The 20,620-nt window shown below is 36.9% G+C and overlaps 1 protein-coding gene across 5 annotated transcripts in view; it reads left to right on the forward strand.

The window, feature by feature from the left end:
- WDR19 (WD repeat domain 19) overlaps positions 1–20,620 on the forward strand; it is an 83,883-nt gene that overhangs the window by 32,444 nt on the left and 30,819 nt on the right. For all 5 annotated transcript variants that reach the window (XR_010942958.1, XM_067735758.1, XM_067735761.1 and 2 more), the window contains 7 exons: positions 4,792–4,941; positions 8,973–9,120; positions 9,250–9,454; positions 12,092–12,251; positions 12,676–12,786; positions 16,359–16,468; positions 19,343–19,400. Coding sequence is in view for 4 of the 5 variants with exons in the window: in XM_067735758.1 (XP_067591859.1) it covers positions 4,792–4,941; positions 8,973–9,120; positions 9,250–9,454; positions 12,092–12,251; positions 12,676–12,786; positions 16,359–16,468; positions 19,343–19,400 (942 nt within the window). In the remaining variant the exon portion in view is untranslated. The remainder of the gene's footprint in view (positions 1–4,791; positions 4,942–8,972; positions 9,121–9,249; positions 9,455–12,091; positions 12,252–12,675; positions 12,787–16,358; positions 16,469–19,342; positions 19,401–20,620) is intronic.

Here is a 20,620-nt window from a genome sequence, read left to right on the forward strand (position 1 = left end):
CCATTTATCTAAATTATCAAATGTATAGGCATAAACTTATTCATAATATTCCTTATTATCCTTTTAAATATTTGTAGAATCTGTAGTAATATCACCTGTTTCTTTCCTGATTTGGGTAATTTGTGTCATTTTTCCTGATTGGTGTGCCTGGAGGTTTATCAGTTTTGTTTTATCAATCTTTTAGGAGAATACAACTTTTTTGTTTCATTGATTTTTCTCTGTTGTTTTCTGTTTCATTGATTTCTGCTCTGATCTTTATTTCCTTTCTCCTGCTTATTTTGGCTTTAATTTGTTCTTTTTCTAGTTTCTTAAGATGGAAGCTGAGTTCATTGAGTTGAGACAATTCTTTTCTAATATACTCCCTTAGGGCTAGACATTTTCCCCTAAGTACTATCTTAGCAACATCCCGCAAATTCTGATATGTTGTGTTTTATTTTTATTCAGTTCAGAATATTTTACAATTTCTCTTTTAATTTCTGCTCTGATTCATGGGTTATTTAGAAGTCCGGTGTTTAGTTTTCTAACAATCGAGATTTTACAGAGATCTTTCTGTTATTGGTTTCTGATTTAGTTCTGTTATGGTCAGTGAACATACTTTGTATGACTTGAATCCTTTTAAATTTGTGGGACTTAATTTATGGTACAGAGTGTGATCTATCTTGGTAAATGTTCCTGTGTATTTGGAAAGGATATGCTGTTCTAGAATGTCAGATCAAGGTGGTTGATGATGTTCAAGACTTCTGCAACTTTATATATACTTGTTCTGTCAATTATTGAGAAAATGGTATTGAAAACTCAGATTACAATTGTGGATTTGTCTATTTCTCTTTGCAGTTCTGTCAATTTTTTTTTGTGTATTGAAGCTCTGTTATTAGGTACATAACCATTTAGGATGGTTATGTTCTCTTCATAAATTAGCCCCTTTATCATTTTGAAATGACCCTTTTTATCCCTGGCAATAGTCTTTGCTCTGGAATTGATTTTGCCTGATTTTAATATAGCCATTCTAGTTTTTTAGAATGTTACCCTGGTATATATTTTTCCATTCTTTTATTTTTAACCATTTGTGTCTTTATATGTAAAATATTTTTCTTGTAGGCACCATATTAATTCTCACAATTTGACAAACTCTGCCTTTTAATTACAGTGTTTATTTTTTTGTAAATTTATTTATTTATTTATTTTTGGCTGTGTTGGGTCTTTGCTGCACGTGGGCTTTCTCTAGCTGCAGTGAGTGGGGGCTATTCTTCGTTGCAGTGCACGGGCTCCTCATTGCGGTGGCTTCTCTTGTTGCAGAGCATGGGCTCTAGGTGTGCGGGCTTCAGTATTTGTTGCACATGGGCTCAGTAGTTGTAGCTCACGGGCCCTAGAACTCAGGCTCAGTAGTTGTGGCACATGGGCTTAGTTGCACCACGGCATGTGGGATCTTCCTGGACCAGGGCTTGAACCCATGTCCCCTGCATTGGCAGGTGGATCCTTAACCACTGCGCCACCAGGGAAGTCCAATTATGTTGTTTAGACTTTTGAATTTAATGAGATTATCTCTGTGTTTAGGTTCGATCTACCATCTCGCTATTTGTTTTCTATTTGTCCCATCTCTTCTTTGTTGCCTTTTTCCTCTTCTTTTGCCTTCTTTTGGATTGTGTATTTTTTACTATTCAATTTTATCTCATTCATTGACCTTATTAGCTACAACTCTTATTTTAGTGGTTGTTTTAGGTTTTGTAGTATACATCCTTAATTTATCACAGGCTACCTTCAAGTGACATTATACCTTGTAAGGTATAGAGAATAGTATAAGTTCATTTATTAGAATATTATGTGTCCCCTCCTACCTCTGCTGTTGCTGTCATACATTTTACTTTTGCAGGTGTCATAAACCCCATAATACACTGATATTAATTTTGTTTAAACAATTAAGAGATTTACATAATTAAAAATATCTTATATATTTCTCCATATAGTTACCATTTTTGGTGCCCTTCATTCTATTATGTGGATCCATAGTTCCAGCTGGTATCATTTTCCTTCCACTAAAGGACTTCCTTTATCACTGTTTGTAGTGCTGGTCTGCTGGTGATGAATTCTTTTGCTTTCGTGTCTGAAAACATCTTTATTTCACCTGCATTTTTGAAAACTATTTTTGCTAGATATAGAATTGTAGGTTGACAGTTTTTTCTTTCAGTACTTTAAAGATGTTGCTCCTCTGTCTTCTGGCCTGCATTATTTCTAATGAGAAATCGGTCATCTTTATCTTTGTTCCTCTGTGTGTAAGCTGTCTTTTTCCTCTGGCTTCTTTTAATACTTTATCACTGGTTTTGAGCAAGTTGATTGTGATCTGTCTTGATGTAAGTTTCTTCATATTTCTTGTGCTTGAGGTTGTTGAATCCAAGGGTTTATAGTTTTAATAAAATTTGGAATATTTTCAACCATTATTTCTTCAAATATTTTTTTCTCCCTCTGTTTGCATTCCAATTTCAGAAACTCCAATTATACATATATTAAACCACTTTAAATTATCCCGCAGTTGATGCTCTTTAAATTTTTTTATTCTTTTTTCTCAGTTTCATTTTGGATAATTTCTACTGCTGTATTTCAAGGTCACTAGCCTTTTTTTCTGTCATGTTTAATCTGCCAGTAGTTTCATCCATCATATTTTTCATTTCAGACATGGTAGCTCACCTGCAGAAGATATATTAGAGTCTGTTTTTGTATCTTCCATGTCTCCGGTTACCTTTTTAAACATATGCCATGCAGTGATATTAACTGTTGTAGTTACATTGTCTGCTAATTCTAATATCCGGGTCAGTTTTGATTGATCAGTTATTCTCCTTAATATGGGTTATGTTTTCCTACTTCTTTGCACTCATGGTACTTTTACCTTTTGGGGTGCTGGATGTTTTTGTATTCCTAAAAATACTCTTCAGCTCTGTTCTGGGATGCAGTTAATTTTCTTGGAAATCAACTTTGACCCTTTTGAGTCTGATTTTGTGATTTGTTAGGTAGATGTGAAACACTGCTTAGTCTAGAGCTGATTACTTCCCACTTTTGAGGCGAGATCTTCCTGAATACTCTAACAATATCCCATGAATTATGTTTTCCAATCTGGCTATTGGGAACAGTCACTCTTCCCAGTCCTGTGTGAGTGCCAGTCACTGTTCACGCTCATCCTTTTGGATGGTTCTTTTTCCTGGCTTCAGCAGTTTTCTCATATTTATGCAGTGATTAGTTCTCTGCTGAAGACTCAAGGTAGACCCTCTGAAGATCTCCAAGTTTCTCTCTCAGTGCAGCTTTCTCCTCTCTGGTACTATACCCTACAAAGTCTAGCCGCCTCCTTCCCTGCCCCCACTGGATTCTCAGCTCTATCTCCTCACCTCAGGGAATCACGCTCCACCTGCATTTTCCCTCCCTTTGCCATGGCTTGAAAACTCTCTCAAGGCGAAAGCTGGAGCATTCACAGGACTTACCTTGTTTGTTTCCCATCACTAAGAGATCACTGTCCTTTGTTGCCTTATTCCAATATCTTAAAAACTGTTTTTTCATGTATTTTGTCTGTTATTTTTGGTCATTTTGGGTGGGAAAGTTAAATCACGTCTGTTATTCCATCTTGGCCTGAATAGAAATCTAAGATATTATTATGTGTTTTTATTTCAATTAAACTTTTTATTTTGAGATCATCATAGATTCACATGAAGTTGTAAGAAACAATACAGAGAGATCTTAATAAACCCTTTTCCTAGTTTCCCCCAATGGTAATATTACATTGCATATCACAACCAGGGTATTGACATTAATAGTCAAGATACAGAACAATTCTGTCACTACAAGGATCCTTCATGTTGCTGTTTTATCTCCACATCCACTTTCCTCCTGCCCCCACCTCATCCTTAATCCCTGGTAACAAATAATATGGCTTTTCTGGTGTATTCCAGTGATCTGTGTGTCTTTCCTCCACCAATACTACAGAACCTTGATGGCTGTAGCTATAAAAAAAAGTCTTGAAATTTAATATACTAATTTTCCCACTATATTTTTTCAAAACTGTTTTAGCTATTGTAGTTCCTTTGCCGGTCCATATAAATTTTAGAATAATCTTGTCTGCGTCTACAAAAAAATCTTGTTGAGATTTTTGTTGGAATTATATTAAACTTATATATAAGTTCAGGAGAAGTAACATGTTTACTATGACACCAATCCATGAATACAGTACACCTCTCCATTTATTCAAATGTTCTTTAATTCTTTCATTAGTGTTTTTTAGTTTTCAACGCACAAATCCTATGCATGCTTTGTTGAATTTACACCTAAGTATTTAATTTTTTTGAGTGATTGTAAATGATATATTTTTAAATTTTGATGTCTACATGTTCTTTGCTAACATATAGAACTACAATTGATTGTATCTGGTGGGTTTTGGTTTATTTTTTATTTTAAACTTAATTTTCTAATTTATCTATTAATTAATAGCAAAAATATTTAAAGTAACATGACTTGAAAGTCACTCTTAAACAATAAGGGTATTTCTTGCAAGTGGAAAATCTGAAAAATCAATTAAGCTTTAATATCACTAAGAATGTTAGAATTAATAGACTGTTTAATCACATGTGCGTTTTCATTTTACTTATTTTCTTGGGTCTGTACTTGGCTCATATAGTAAATATTATTCTTAAATTCTTCCTTGATCAAAAATACGACATTTTTTTTCTTTAAGTTAAGAAATATGTTTAACATAAATGCTGAAAGTCTGTATCTTCTTGACAACCTTTTATTTCTATGACTGTATTTTTTTAGACTGGTGTCATTCAGTATTTCTACATTGAAGATTGGCAATTTGTTAATGATTATCGACATCCTGTCAGTGTGAAAAAGATTTTTCCCGACCCAAATGGGACCAGATTAGTTTTCATTGATGAAAAAAGTGATGGATATGTCTACTGTCCAGTAAGTCAAGAAAAGTTTTCAAATGCTTGTCTTTAAAAAATGCAACATATGAAGAAAAAAGTATTTTTAAAATATATTCCATATATAAGATCATTTTCTCTTAAACCTTGCCAAGGATTGTAGTACTTTGTTATCATGTTTGTGATATCATGTTTGTGATCCGTTTTCATGACTATTTACATCAAGAAAAGTTTTTCCATCATTTTGCCATTTTTCAGTGTTAAAGATCTTCAGAGAGATTTTTTAGTGGAAAGAATAGTTGTTATATTCTGCACCATTTTTAACCTTATTTACTGCACAGTATTACAGCGCATCTTCAGGTACATGAGTTTTCTCTCTAGAAATGCAGTAGCTTCAGAGGGCAGGGACTGTTCTCTGTCCTTTTTGTCCACCTTTTTGTCCTCAGTTGATTTCCCTCTTCCCTTAAAGATCCTGAACATAAAGGAAAGGTATTTTTGTATTAGGTAATTGAAAACAGATGAACCCATTTTTAGACTTACTCTTACTTTTAAACATCCTTAACTTTTTTGAGAATAGATTTAGATAAAGGAGATGTTGTGTTTTTACATTATCTACTATACTTGAATTTTTCATTTATTTTTGATATCCAGTTAATGATTTGTATGTTGCTGGTCACAGTTCACACAGCCTACAGCTGCTCTTGGACCCACCCTTAATAACTGTTCCCTAGGCATCTGTGCTTCACCACAGCGAAGACATGATTCAATGAAGACAGCTCTCCCCTCACAATACACTCTCCTAGATATAAAGACTTTCTTCCTTCCATTTCTGTCTCTCTCTTCCTCTCCTCCCTTCCTTTCTTTATCTTCCCTTCATTTTTTTCTTTCTCTTTTCTTTCTTTGACAAATGTAACAGGTTTCCATGTGTGTCTGAATTATTTATGCCAAATTCCTAATATTCTAGTTCTTATTCAACCCATTTCTCGATCACAAAACAAATGAGGAAAAATGACCTAAATAAAAAGATGACCTTGCGTTCCCTCTACTTAATAAGGAAATTCAATCTGTAGAGATTTCCTTTCTGGAACAGGGTATACGGAGTTAAGCTGCCTTGCTTCCTATGTGGGTTCACCCCAGGTGGAGTCTGCTGTTTAGACAGGGTGCACAAGAGGGTAGCAGGGTGCAGCGGGGCATCTGACAGGACTGAGAGTGAGAAGTGGGGTCTGACGGCTCGGAGAAGGGCCAGGGGTAAGACCTGTCCCGAACAAGTTGATGCTTTTTTCTTTCTCCTTTTACAGTTCTCCTTTCCTTGATAATTTCTGTCAAAGAGGCTAATGTGACCTCCTTCCTGGGGTTGGGATGAGGTTTCAATGAGCTGATTTTTCCAAACATATTATCAGGCATAGGGTAGCTATTTAGCAGGGGTTAGTTAAAGCTCTGCCCTCTTACCTCTTTATCACAACTTAAAACCCTCACATTCCAGAATTTTGTCACCTGTTGCTGCTCATCCCCAATCCCTTTTCCAAGTCTAACCTGAAACTCAGCTAAGTTAAAAACAAAAACCCTGGTGAAACAAATCCGCACAAAAGAATGACTCCACGAGGGCATAGCCCCTCCCTAACCCAACATGGGGTTGGGTGTGAACTTCTTTCCAAGTTAGGGTCTCACTGGTAGGTTAGAGTTTTAGGTTGTTGGATAAGATATCCGAGGGGCGTGTGGTACCCACAGGAGCAGTCCCTCTTTTAAATAATACCCAGTCTTGCCTAGGAGTAAGGCCAGCCTGGCAGGGAAGGGAAAGGAGAGCTTGTGGTGCAGAGCCTCCCCATACCTCAGACACAAGAGGAAGCTATGCTAAGGCCCTTGGACTCTTGACCAGAGTGCTGTGCTGTTTTTGTTTGTTTTTTTTTTAACACTCACCCTGTCATAGTGTGCTACTATTGCAGCTTACTTTTTCATCCAACTTCAAAGTGAGAAAAACATTGCTTCTGTGATGTACATATATGAAAGTATATAATAATTCAAACCACAACTATTCCTCTTTAAAATTCCCATATATACTCGCAATTTCTCTTCATGTGTACATTTATTCAACCTCTTTTCCCTCACTGTGTGGATGGCAAGGAAGTGACTCCTGTCATACATTAGAGTTGGGAGAGATGGCTTTTTTCTTACATGTGCCCTAATGAAAACCTTGCGCCCCATCACTCCCTATATACCCATAAAGGCTGACTTGTGATATACTGTAGGAAGTTCATAAACAGAGGCAGTAGAGTATAGTAGTTTAGTGCATGGGCAGACAAACCTGGATTTGAGATTAGTAATAATGACAACTAATATTTCCATGCTGAGTATGCTGTACATATATCAGGGGTTTCTTGTAATCCTTAAAGCAGCCCCAGAGATCAATACTCCTATCTTACCATTTTACAGGTGGAGAAATTAAGGCATAGAAAAGGTAAGTCACTTGTCCAAGGTCACACAGTCAGCACATGGTATCAGTGGTGTGAGACTAGGCCAGCTTCCTCCAGGGCTCTCACTTTGATTGGATTCCCAGTTTCCGCATCTATAAAATGAAAATGGTTCCAGTACCTACTTTGTAGATTGTATAAAAATTAAATGGGATAATGCACATAAAGCTTTCAGTACAGCATCTGCCACATAGTAAGCATTTAACAAATGGTTACCCCCTTTAAAACATTTCTACCATCTAGCACTGGTGTGCTCATCCTTACAAACTGAGAGTCAGTATGACATAGTGGCTAGAAGCATAGACTGTGGAGCCAGACTGCCTGGTTCAAATCCTGACCCTTCAGCATATTAGCTGTGTGACTTTGGGCAGATTTCTGTGTGTCTGTTTCTTCATCTGCAAAATGGGCATAATAGAATCTGTCTTATAGAGTAAGAGATTAGAATTCAATATATTAAATTATAAACTATTAAATTATATATATACTTACATATCTTAAAGTAATTCTATATATTAAATTCAGTAAGTATAATTTACAAAAAGTAATTTATAAGGTAAATTAAGTAAATATAAGTACAATAAGTATAATTAAATATAAGTACACTTCTTGGTAAGCAACACTATCCAATAGAAATGTAATTTGAACTACATACATAATTTTAAATTTTCTACTAGTCACTTTTTTAAAACAGGTGAAATTAATTTTAATAAGATTTTTAATTTAACCCAATATTATCATTTCAGTATGTAATCAACATAAAAATTATTAATGAGATGTTTACACTCTTTTTTTCATACTAACTCCTTGAGATCTGGTGGGTAGTTTACACTTACCCACATCCCAATTTGGACTAGACACATTTCAGTGCTTAAGAGCCACATGTGGATATTAAATAGTGGCCGTACTGTATTGTATGGCTGTATAATATTAGTTATTATTATCTATAGGAATTTTATATTTCATTCTTATTTTGAGAGGAAGATAGATTAGAGAGGAGGCAGGTGTTTCTTAGCTTCACATTGAGGATATATATAAGCCTATCTGCCTGAGGAATATGTGGAATCGGAATATGTGGACTGATTTTTTTTTTAATAGCTTATATTACTGTAACTATAGTTTATGTTTGTTGGAATTGCGCTGTAGAGAAGTTTTTGAAATAAAACATACCGAGTGTAATTTATTTAAATCTCAAATCATATACAAATTAATTTGTTTCTTCTCTAGTTGGAGCATTTCTGTACCCAGTACTATTGAAAATTTTCTAAGCACAAATGTGTTCATAGTTTAAATTTCCATCATCTTGAACAACTTCAACTTTTTTTCTTAACCTGAAGTTTTGTGTCCAGACTTGTAGTTTTTCCTGCAAATTCACCAAATTTTAGATAAAATCCTTGATTTTCCATATAACTACAGGTTTTTTTCAAGCCAGACCTCTAGGAACGGGAAAAGAAACTTTTCTTCCTTTATCTTGGGATGTTGCTGAGTTGAATGTGGGTTGGTAAGCTTTGCCAGCTAAGGCTGTAGACAGGCTCCTTCCTACCAAGGCAAATGATAGTGGTTTAAGTGCAGACCTGGGGCAAATCTGTAAATCCTTATTTTGTAGGTTAATGATGCTACCTATGAGATTCCAGATTTTTCACCAACCATTAAAGGTGTTCTTTGGGAAAACTGGCCAATGGATAAAGGTGTGTTTATTGCCTATGATGATGATAAGGTGTACACTTATGTCTTTCACAAGGACACTATACAAGGTACTTAATCACTTTTTTTGTACATTTACTGAGAAATACATTTCCATTGCAGTGAAATTAAAACATGCCTTTCTGATGTGTGTGCTGAGTATTAGCTTTCAGCATTAAGATGTCTGTTTTATAATATAGGATCCAAGGTCGTTTTGGCTGGTGGCACCAAAGTTCCCTTCTGTCATAAACCTTTGCTGTTATATAACGGAGAGTTGACCTGCCAGACACAGAGTGGAAAAATAAACAACATCTACCTTAGCACCCACAGCTTGCTCCACAGTTTAAAAGATGTGGAGCTTAATGATCTGAGGCAGATGCTGACGCAGACTTTAATGCTAAAGAGGTATGGTTTTAAATACTTCTCGTGGGGCCTCTCATTTGCTTTTGTGATTTTAAAGGTCAACTTCTATTAAAATAGTTAGAGGTAATAGTATTTACCTCATTTACTTCACAGGATTATTGTGAGGCTCAGATAAGATGATGGATATGAGAATGTATATAAATTCTAAGGGAAGTACTTTTGTACAACACTATCAGTGCTTTATTCCAAGAAAAGCCCTTCAGAACAAAAAGGTTTCCCATCACCCAAATAGCACAGTTATTGTGAAATTCTAATAAACGTAATTATTTCAACACTCTTAATTTCATCATAACAAAGTTTGATTTTACCTTACTTAAGATTTCCTTTTCCTGCTTTTTCCTCTCACCTCTTAGGGCCACTGTGAATTTCTTTGTGGTTCTGATTCTTCTCACCATCTCTTAAATGTTGCTCTTCCTCAGGGTCCCTTGAGCTCCTTTCTTCTCTTCTCACTCTAATTATTCTTCCAGAGTGAATCTCCTCAAAGATGGTTTCAGTACCATCTATACGAGGCTGACTCCAAAATGTGCATCCTTGACTTAAAACTCTGTTTACCACTGCCTCCCAGTCATAGGTAGTTGGGAGTCCATGCGTTCCTCAAAGTTGCCTCATCATCTTCCCCAGCCTCCCCCGCTGCCCTAATCACATTGTACACATGCCCTACCACCCACCCACACACGCACACACACACACCCTCACACACACACCCTCTCACACACAAACACCCTCACACACACACACCTTCACACACACATGCTCACACACACACCCTCACACACACCTTCACACACACACCCTCACACACACACGCTCACACACACCCTCTCACATACACCCTCACATGCTCACACACACACCCTCACACACACTCACACATCCTCACACACACACCCTCACACACACACCCTCACACACACACACCCCTCACACACCCCCTCACATGCACACCCTCACACACCCTCACACACACACAGCTTCACACACACGTTCACACTCACACCCTCACTCACACACATACCCTCACACACACACACACCCTCACACACACACACAGACACACACCCCACACACACATACACCAGGTCCTTTTGTCCTCTGCTATTCCCCCACCTTAACTCAGGCCCTCACGTGGAGTAGTATATAGCGGAACCACTCCTGACTGCTCTCTCTTATGGTAGCCTCATTACAATCTAATCTATTCTTTACACACTTTGGAAGATGTGAATCTGATCCTGTCATTTCCCTGGTGAAGATCTTCCAGTGACTTCCTGTTTTCTTTAGGAAGAAACCCCTGCTTCTCGGGGACCTCAGCATGACATGCTAGGTTCATGATGATTTAATACTAGCCTCATCTGTCCCCACTCCTCCACTCCTCTCTGTGCACTGACTGCTTGGATTCAGTATTTTTCATGATTTCTTGCCTTGGCACGAGCCGCTTTTTCATCCTGGGCTGCCCCTCCCTGTCTCTGTAGATAGTAACTCTTCATTCTTCACCATACAGTGGAGCGCTCTCCTCCTCCAGGAAGCCTTCCCAGAAGCCCCGACCACTGACAGTCTAGGTCAGGGCCTTTCCGATGTGTTGCCTCAGAGCCAGGATCCAGTGTGCAGAGTGGTTTAGCACATGTTATCTCTTACCACTGTGTGACCTGGGCTGGATTTTTAAGGCCTCTAAGCCTCACTTTCCTCAGCTCTAAAGGAGAAATAATAATAATACATAGTGGATAGGGTCGTTAGGGTGATCCAGCGAGAGAATTTACACAAAGCACTTAGCACAAAGATTCACATATTGTAGGCACTCCGGTACCTTTGTCATACTGTGTCATAGTCATCTGTTTTCTTACCTGACTCTTCCACCTTCCCCAAGTATGACTGCCTAAAGGACAGTGATCTGCATTTGAGCCTTACGTCTTGGTTCCTGGCACATAATGGTGCTCAGTGAATGTGTGTTGGATGGAAAAATGCATCAGTGAATAGAGGGGGAGGCGTAACATATTCATCAACGTAGGGGTTCCACAAAAAGTCTCACTGGCATTTATGGTTAAGTTTTATACCAGAGGTCAGCAAGCTTTTTCTGTTATGGTCCAGATGGTAAGTATTTCAGGCGTTAAGGGCCATAGGGTCTGTCACACCTACTCAGGCCAGCTGTTGCAGTGCAAGCACAGCCAAGACAGTCTGTAAAGAGCGGGCGGGTGAGTGTCTGTGTTCCACTCACACTTTATTCTCCAAAACAGGCAGCTGTGGGCCATAGTTTGCTGACCTCTGTTTTAAAGTTCCCAGTTTATAGGGATAGAGTACTAATTTTATTAGAATTATGTGAGAACAAAAATAATTTTCATCTGTGTGTGAAGTAAACCAAAAATAAATAAACAGAATTAGTTGTTGATGAGGGAAGGTGGTTATACAGAATAGATTGAGATTAATTCAAGAAATTCAAGAAAAAACATCTGCATAAAACTGGAAGAAAAGTTTATGTAGCTTTTCATAACTTGAAAATGACTAAAGATGAAGAAATGTTTCTGCAAAATTTATCTAGGGCATAACATTAAATTATATACTATCTGAAAATTGCCTAATACGGGGCAAATAGAGCTCCCTGATTAAGCTTATGTACTCAACTGCTAGGTTTTCTGATGCTTGGGAAATGTGCAAGATTCTGAATGATCATGCTGCCTGGAATGAGTTGGCCAGAGCTTGTCTACACCACATGGAAGTGGAGTTTGCAATCCGTGTTTATCGAACAATTGGAAACGTTGGCATGGTGATGTCCTTGGAACAAATAAAGGTAAACAGCATCTTATGGGAATTATCAGATTAGCATTTAAATGGTGTTTAGTCAAACATTTAAAATTTCTGCAGTTAATCTTACCTAACTCATAAACATTAATTGATAGACCACTACCACTTCCTCCTAAGTACAGTCCTTAAATAAAAAACCCCTGTATTGGGCTTCCCTGGTGGCGCAGTGGTTGAGAGTCCGCCTGCCGATGCAGGGGACACAGGTTCGTGCCCCGGTCTGGGAAGATCCCATATGCCATGGAGCAGCTGGGCCTGTGAGCCATGGCCGCTGAGCCTGCGTGTCCAGAGCCTGTGCTCTGCAACGGGAGAGGCCACAGCAGTGAGAGGCCCGCATACCGCAAAAAAAAAACCCAAAACAAAACAAAAAAAACCCTTGTATTTCTTCTCATTAAAACTGCTTTTATTTGTAGGGAATAGAGGACTACAATCTTTTGGCAGGACATCTTGCCATGTTTACTAATGATTTCAACCTGGCTCAGGACCTGTACCTGGCATCCAGCTGTCCCATTGCTGCCCTGGAGGTACGGCTCTCACCTTTTGTAGAGTTAAAATCTCTCAGCAACAGATACCACATGCCTTCCCCCTCCTGGAATTTAGACTTCAGCTTTAAGAATTCCTGAGTATTCATTAACTTTAGAAATATTTTCATTCTGCATTCTGTGGAGCCATAAAAGGCATGGTATTGTAATATTACCAAATAATTTTAAAGTCAGACTGTGTCCAGAGAGGACAGATTCTGTAACTTACAAAAACGCACACAAATAAAAACAGCCACCATTTCTTTCTTTCTTTCTTCTTTATTTTATAGACAAATATGTTTATTTTAAGAGTATTTGTTTTTTTGTTTCTTTTAACATCTTTATTGGAGTATAATTGCTTTACAATGGTGTGTTAGTTTCTGCTTTATAACAAAGTGAATCAGCTATACATATACATATATCCCCATATCACCTCCCTCTTGCGTCTCCCTCCCACCCTCCCTATCCCACCCCTCTAGGTGGTCACAAAGCACCGAGCTGATCTCCCTGTGCTATGCGGCTGCTTCCCACTAGCTATCTATTTTACATTTGGTAGTGTATATATGTGCATGCCACTCTCTCACTTCATGCCAGCTTACCTTTCCCTCTCCCCATGTCCTCAAGTCCATTCTCTAGTCTGCGTCTTTATTCCTGTCCTGCCCCTAGGTTCTTCAGAACCTTTTTTTTTTTTTAGATTCCATATATATGTGTTAGCATACGATATTCGTTTTTCTCTTTCTGACTTACTTCACTCTGTATGACAGACTCTGGGTCCATCCACCTCACTACAAATAACTCAATTTCGTTTATTTTTACTGCTGAATAATATTCCATTGTATATATGTGCTGCATCTTCTTTATCCATTCATCTGTCGATGGACACTTAGGTTGCTTCCATGTCCTGGCTATTGTAAATAGAGCTGCAATGAACATTGTGGTGCATGACTTTTTTTGAATTATGGTTTTCTCAGGGCGTATGCCCAGTAATGAGATTGCTGGGTCATATGGTAGTTCTATTTTAAGTTTTTTAAGGAACCTCCATACTGTTCTCCATAGTGGCTGTATCAATTTACATTCCCACAACAGTGCAAGAGGGTTCCCTTTTCTCCACACCCTCTCCAGCATTTATTGTTTGTAGATTTTTTGATGATGGCCATTCTGACTGGTGTGAGGTGATACCTCATTGTGGTTTTGATTTGCATTTCTCTAATGATTAGTGATGTTGAGCATCCTTTCATGTGTTTGTTGGCAATCTCTATATCTTCTTTGGAGAAATGTCTATTTAGGTCTTCTGCCCATTTTTGGATTGGGTTGTTTCTGTTTTTGATATTGAGCTGCATGAGCTGCTTGTAAATTTTGGAGATTAGTCCTTTGTCAGTTGCTTCATTTGCAAATATTTTCTCCCATTCTGAGGGTTGTCTTTTCGTCTTGTTTATGTTTTCCTTTGCTTGCAAAAGCTTTTAAGTTTCATTAGGCCCCATTTGTTTATTTTTGTTTTTATTTCCATTTCTCTAGGAGGTGGGTCAAAAAGGATCTTGCTGTGATTTATGTCAAAGAGTGTTCTTCCTATGTTTTCCTCTAAGAGTTTTATCGTGTCTGGCCTTACATTTAGGTCTTTAACCCATTTTGAGTTTATTTTTGTGTATGGTGTTAGGGAGTGTTCTAATTTCATTCTTTTACATGTAGCTGTCCAGTTTTCCCAGCACCACTTATTGAAGAGGCTGTCTTTCTCCATTGTATATGCTTGCCTCCTTTATCAAAGATAAGGTGACCGTAGGTGCATGGGTTTATCTCTGAACAGCCACCATTTATTGAGTGCTCACATGTGCCAGGCACTTTTTTAAGCATTGACATATTTTAAATTCATTTAACCTTCACAACAGTCCTGTGAAATAATACTATTATTTTCTCTATTTTCTAAATGGGAAAATTGAGGCGCATTTGTCTTTTATTTATTATGTGAAATTCTCTTGTGTATGAAGAGGGCGTTAAGGCTTGTGTATCATCACCAGTTTCCCAGAGGTGAGTGTTGCAGGGGAAGGATTAGAAATGAGTGAAGGACCTAGTTCAACGCAAGGAAGGAGAGAGCTGTGGCTGTGTAGAGTAGTGGTTAAGAACGTGGACTTTAGAGTCAGACGTGGCTGGGTTCAGATCCCAGCTCTGTGTAACCTTGGACAAGTTATTTCATCTCTCTGTGCCCTAGATCCCATTTAAAGGAGGGATAACAATATCTAGCCCACAGGGTGTTGTAAAGATTTAATTATGAGATTAGGTCTTTTGGAACAGTGCCTGAAGGGCTGTAAAGACAGAGATGGTGGCTGCTGACACTCACATTATTTCACCCCAGCCAGCATTTCTACAACCACATAGAGGGAAGCATATTTGCTGTTGATTTCACAACTTCTCTTTTCAAATTGTTCTATAGCAAATTTTCATTTTAAAATTTTAAGTGAACTAAATTACTTTTGTTTTAAGAAAAAATTAGATAATATTACAACATTATTTGAGCTCATTGGGGACACCCTGGGAAATTTCAGAACTTGGATTGGTAAGCACTGAAGTAGGAACATGGCTGCACTGAGTGAGGGCAACGATGTCATCCCAGCTCTTCTGCATTAGCTGTGGACACTTGTGTGCTGCTGGATTTATAAAGGATTTAAGGTGATGGCTTCACAATGGAAAGAGGTGATTGCACCCTGTTGTTCCTTTAACCTCACTTTGAAGACTGATAGGTTAGCTAAGTAAAGAGGTTGGAAGCAAAGCCCTACTGCCCAGCCCTGCCACACACTAACAATGAGACTTTGTGTGCAAAACTCCCTCTCTTTGCCTCAGTTTCTGGATCCCTAAAATGGGCACAAGAGCAGCTCATTACAAAAAGCCTAGTTGTGAAGAGTAAATAGGCTAATGTCCTAAAACAGTACCTGGCAGAAAATAGCACTTACAAAATGTTAGCCATTATTAATTCTTTACAAAGAGTGAATAAAGTGAGGAATGAACTCTAAAAAATTAATGATTTAATCTTTAATGGTTAGTTTATATGTGGAATTATGTACCAGACACATATAAAAGACCTTGGGAGCCAGAGAGAAAGACACGTTCACGTTTTATTTATGTTTGCTACTATTCATCTCATGATATAGGTTCAGATTTTCTCAGAAAATAACATCAGTTCCTATAGTAAAGTATTTCTCAACTTTTTCTTTATTATCTTCCCTCTAAGAAGAAATATTAATTTTAATTTAGCTGATTGAATTAATTTTAATTCAATTTAATTTTTTCCTATGGAGAAAAATTAACTACTAAAGAGAATAAGATTTTGTTTAGGATTGAGTTTTGGAGGGCCACAAACCATTGTAATAGCCAAGATGTTTTTGGTCTCCAAGAACCAATTTTCACCCTTTTGGAGGCTCTGTCACCTGCATTGAGAATGTATGCTATAGTAATTTATTGTCTTTGGAAAGACCAAGTTTCATTTTTTAAACAAAAAGTATCTGTAATCACTTTTATTAAAAACTATATGGTGACTGTGCAGAATAATTTGCTATTTGAAATTAATATCTCTCTCTTCCTAATAGATGAGAAGGGATTTACAGCACTGGGACAGTGCTCTACAACTGGCAAAGCGTTTAGCCCCAGACCAAATACCTTTTATATCAAAAGAATATGCTATTCAGCTTGAATTCACGTAAGTACTTGTCTTTATATGTTTCAGTCAGTATCTAATTATTGAATATCTTCAATTCTAAACAGCTGTTCATTATAAGGCCATTAATTTAATAATTAAATCCATTGATTTAATAATTGCTTCTTAGGTGGAAAAAGCCATATTAATTATACGTCCAAAAAGTTTTATTCTAACTAATGATGTCTTATCCATGTATTTATCCACTTGCATTTTCAGCATCAAAGTCTAAGTTTGGGGCTAAGCCTTTTCTATATTTAGAGTCTAAATATTATTTTGAATCACATTCGGCCAACAACAGTTACACATAAACATTGGGATGACTCTGCTTTTCTTAACCTAAGTGCATGACCTTGACCTCTTTGAACACTTTGAGGATTTGCAGTGTGATTTCAAGGCACAGTGAAAAATACCAGGCTTTGTTCTACAACTTCTATTTGCTTAAATTTGTACTTTTTTTTTGTAAATTGAATTGCACATAGATAAAAATTCAACAGTTAATGTTGAAAATCAAGCCAGAAACTTTCCACAGGTGGATATGTAGTGCTAGAATAATAGTCCTTCATGATGCATGATGAATAGGCTTCACAGATCTTTCCTACCTTTGAAAATGCCATAATCCATTCTGAGAGATTTAGAATTTTCTAGTGCTGTTAATTGCTAGATGGTCTTAACTGTCAGTAGTCTTAATTGGCAGACTATACATTTTTATTTCAATGCTGCATAAAAGTGTAAGTTTAGAGGCATTCAAGATCCAATTGTAAACTCACCTTCAGCCATGGTTAATGCCACTAATGCAGATACCTGCAGAGACAAAAAATGAATAATTCATTTGCAAATATAAGTTCACAGGTATATGTGCAATGGCAGTTACATCACAACTGGACAATTTCTTTTGACATTTATTATAGGATACATTCCAATTTCAAAAACTATAAAATGGGAAGAATACTGTTTTTTGAACAAAGAAAATATGGTTCTAGCATTTAAAACAAAATTTTTATATAGTTCCACTTTGTTTTCTATAGACTTTAGATTCATTGAGAATCTTGACAGATAATAGTTGTAGAAATTATTCCATCAAAAGTATTCTTTCATTTCTAACCAAGATACCTTATTTAAAATTTTCCATTTTGCAAATAAAAACTTTTGGAGATTTTATTTCTTCTTAGTCAACCTTGATCTAAATTTGGCACATTTCTGCCTCTTATACAGTTAATCTATATTTTGAAAAGGTCAAATAGGAATCTTAGTACATAACACAACGGACAAGGCCCTCCGTGTCTGTCCTGAGAGTGACTGGGTCTTAGAGTAAAGAGAAAAGGGTCAATACATTGGGAGATGACCCACCATCTCCTGTCAGAGGACAAACACCAAAGTAAGCCCTGGAACCATCCAGAAAACTTCCATTGTCTCTTCTTTCAGGAGAATCAAAGTTTTTGTAGCAGACCCTCAAAAACTGTCTCGTTATAGTCAGATGAGCTGAGCCAGTTGAAAGCCTGTGATGCTTTTGATATTTTTTAACCGTTTCTGCTCAACACTTCACCGTGAAGCCACCAATTCCCAAAACTTTCACTGCTATTTCTGTGCTGACCCCTGGACCCTGATCTAGATACACACCCCAGCCCCCCAAATCAGGAGACTTTCCCTTGTGATAATAGTAATGAACTAAGTATATCTCATCATCATCCGATATCCCAGTAGCCACCAGCTGCTGATTTTGATGCTAAGGCCCTAGGCCTGTGCTCAGTTCCATCAGTCTGTTTTATTCTGCATCCAAGACATTGATTAGATCAAAGCAGGACCAGTCTGTCACCTGTGGGAGGGATTTAGCTCTCCAGTCTGGCACTAGAATAATGAGCTAGATCCACATGAGAGTTCCAAAATAAAATAATAATAAAGTGAGTGAACTAAAATACCATAAAAATAAAGTGAGAGTTCCGAAGTCTTAATTTAGCATCTCCTAACTGGGTTTGCCCAAGGAAAACCTCAGGCTCCTGAAGGAGGAACTATCAGGAGACATCTCTAGCTGTGTTGATGTAATTGGGTCCAAGTATTAGAAATTCGCACTTAGGAACACTGCTGACTATGAAGCCCTGGGCTGTCCAAAACAAAGTTCTCAATTGGCTTCTCTTCCAGAAAATTCCTTGTAACCAACAGATGAGGAAACTGAGTGAGGATGAGAGAGGTTGAATAACTGGTCTAAGCTGATAAGGTAGAGCTCAAATAATGCCATTTTCAGAGCTGATTAATTTATTATGGAGGAGGTGATTTCTCAGAGGACAATGGATCTCCAAATTGATCTTAAGTAAATCACTGGTCCATTCTGTTCCAAGCAATAAAAATGAATTGATACAATAAATATGACTTCTAGATATGCAGATCCATGTTAGCATTGGTCATGGGAATAGGGAGTGGTATTATTTATTTCATGTATAATACTTCTAATCAGAATAAGAACCAGGGCCCTTAATACTGTCATCCCCAGTGTTTTCCTTCATTTCTACCCAGATTCTCTTAATACATATTGTACTTATAAATATTGGGTGTTTGGAAAAAACATTCTTTTTTATGGTCACATGATTGTCTTTAGTGCCCCAAAGGAGATAATTAAGCAAAAGTGACCCATAAAATTTAATGTACTTCCCCAAAATGCCTAGCATACTGCAAAGTTAGTACCTTACAGTCTTAGCAAAATCTAGCTTAATAATTATTTTTAAAGTAGCAAAATAATGGACTGCACTTGAAAGAATGCATGTATAAATGTATATCACACCTTTTATGTGCTTAAGCAATTCAGTGACAGATGATCTTTTAAATCTTGTATATGTAAATAAGATACTTGAATGTGTATTAAAATTCACATTTTTTTTTCAGGGGTGATTATGTGAATGCTTTGGCTCATTATGAGAAAGGAATAACAGGTGATAATAAGGTAACCTTGAATAAAGATAAGATATGCATAATTATCTTTGGGTTTGTTGTTAGTTTCCTTTAAAAAATAATCTTATTTGCATTGTATTTATTCCATATATAGCAGGTGAGCCTTTTTTCAGTTTATTAACAGCTTTGCAAGGATATGGTTAAATCATTTTAAAACCCTGAACTCTTAAAAACTGAAGTTGACAATATTTTTATCAGTCTGAAAAAGCTATGTTTTCCATACACCCTAATTATGAGCTTCATGTTAAGGTTGGGAGTATGATTTTTATCCCTTCCCAGTTACAGGCTAGCTATTGATTTTCATAAAGCTGTTCCTTTTACTCTTAAAAAGTTTCAGTAACCACTTTGAAAGTGAATTCCCAGTCCATAAAAGTTTGTTCTGCCATTTCATTCCTTATGCTGTATCTTTTATGATGAACCTGGTAAGCATGTACTTTACCCACCATTCCAGTCCATTCTCCCATCCCAGACGATCCCAGAATTTTAGCTCCAGAAGCTAAATTTTGCGATAAAAATGGATGTTTTTAAGTTAGGTGATGTCAAGATTGAGAATCTTTTTCTTTTCTATATTATATCTAGCATTTTATTACAGAAGTAATACAATTTCAGTATAGTCAATTTGAAAAATCACCAAAGTATGTTAACCTGCAAAGTGAGAGTCCAACGTTCTCTCCTCCATCCACACTCCTTAATTTTATATATTTCCATCCAGAATCTCTGCTAAGCATACAGATATGTATCTAATAGGGATTTTTACTAAAAATGAAATCATTCACTTCCATTCATTCAGCAAAGATCAACTGAGAATACATTCTGTGAAAAGCAGCATTTTGCTTTATGGTCTTTCCAAATCAATACATTATGAATGTTTTAATTTTTTAAGAGCTTCTATAATTTCATTGTTTGGATGTACCATGGTTTTTTCATCCACTCCCTTATTGATTATATTGTAGTTGTTTAGGGTTTTGTTTCTATCAAAAACACCACAGTGAATATTCTACCTAGCATATATATCTTTAGCTACTTAAAATAGTATTTCTGCAGGATATATTCTTACAGGTGGGATTCTAGGTCATAAAATGTGTGCTTTTAATTTTTTGTACTGCTAGATTGCTCTCCAAAAGAACTTGTAGTAATTCATCCAGCTGTTAGTTGTGTAGGAAAGGGTCTGTTTCCCTCACATTCTCAACACTACCAATCTCTACCAATTTG

This window comes from Pseudorca crassidens, chromosome 4 (assembly GCF_039906515.1).
Source record: "Pseudorca crassidens isolate mPseCra1 chromosome 4, mPseCra1.hap1, whole genome shotgun sequence".
Taxonomy (NCBI): domain Eukaryota; kingdom Metazoa; phylum Chordata; class Mammalia; order Artiodactyla; family Delphinidae; genus Pseudorca; species Pseudorca crassidens.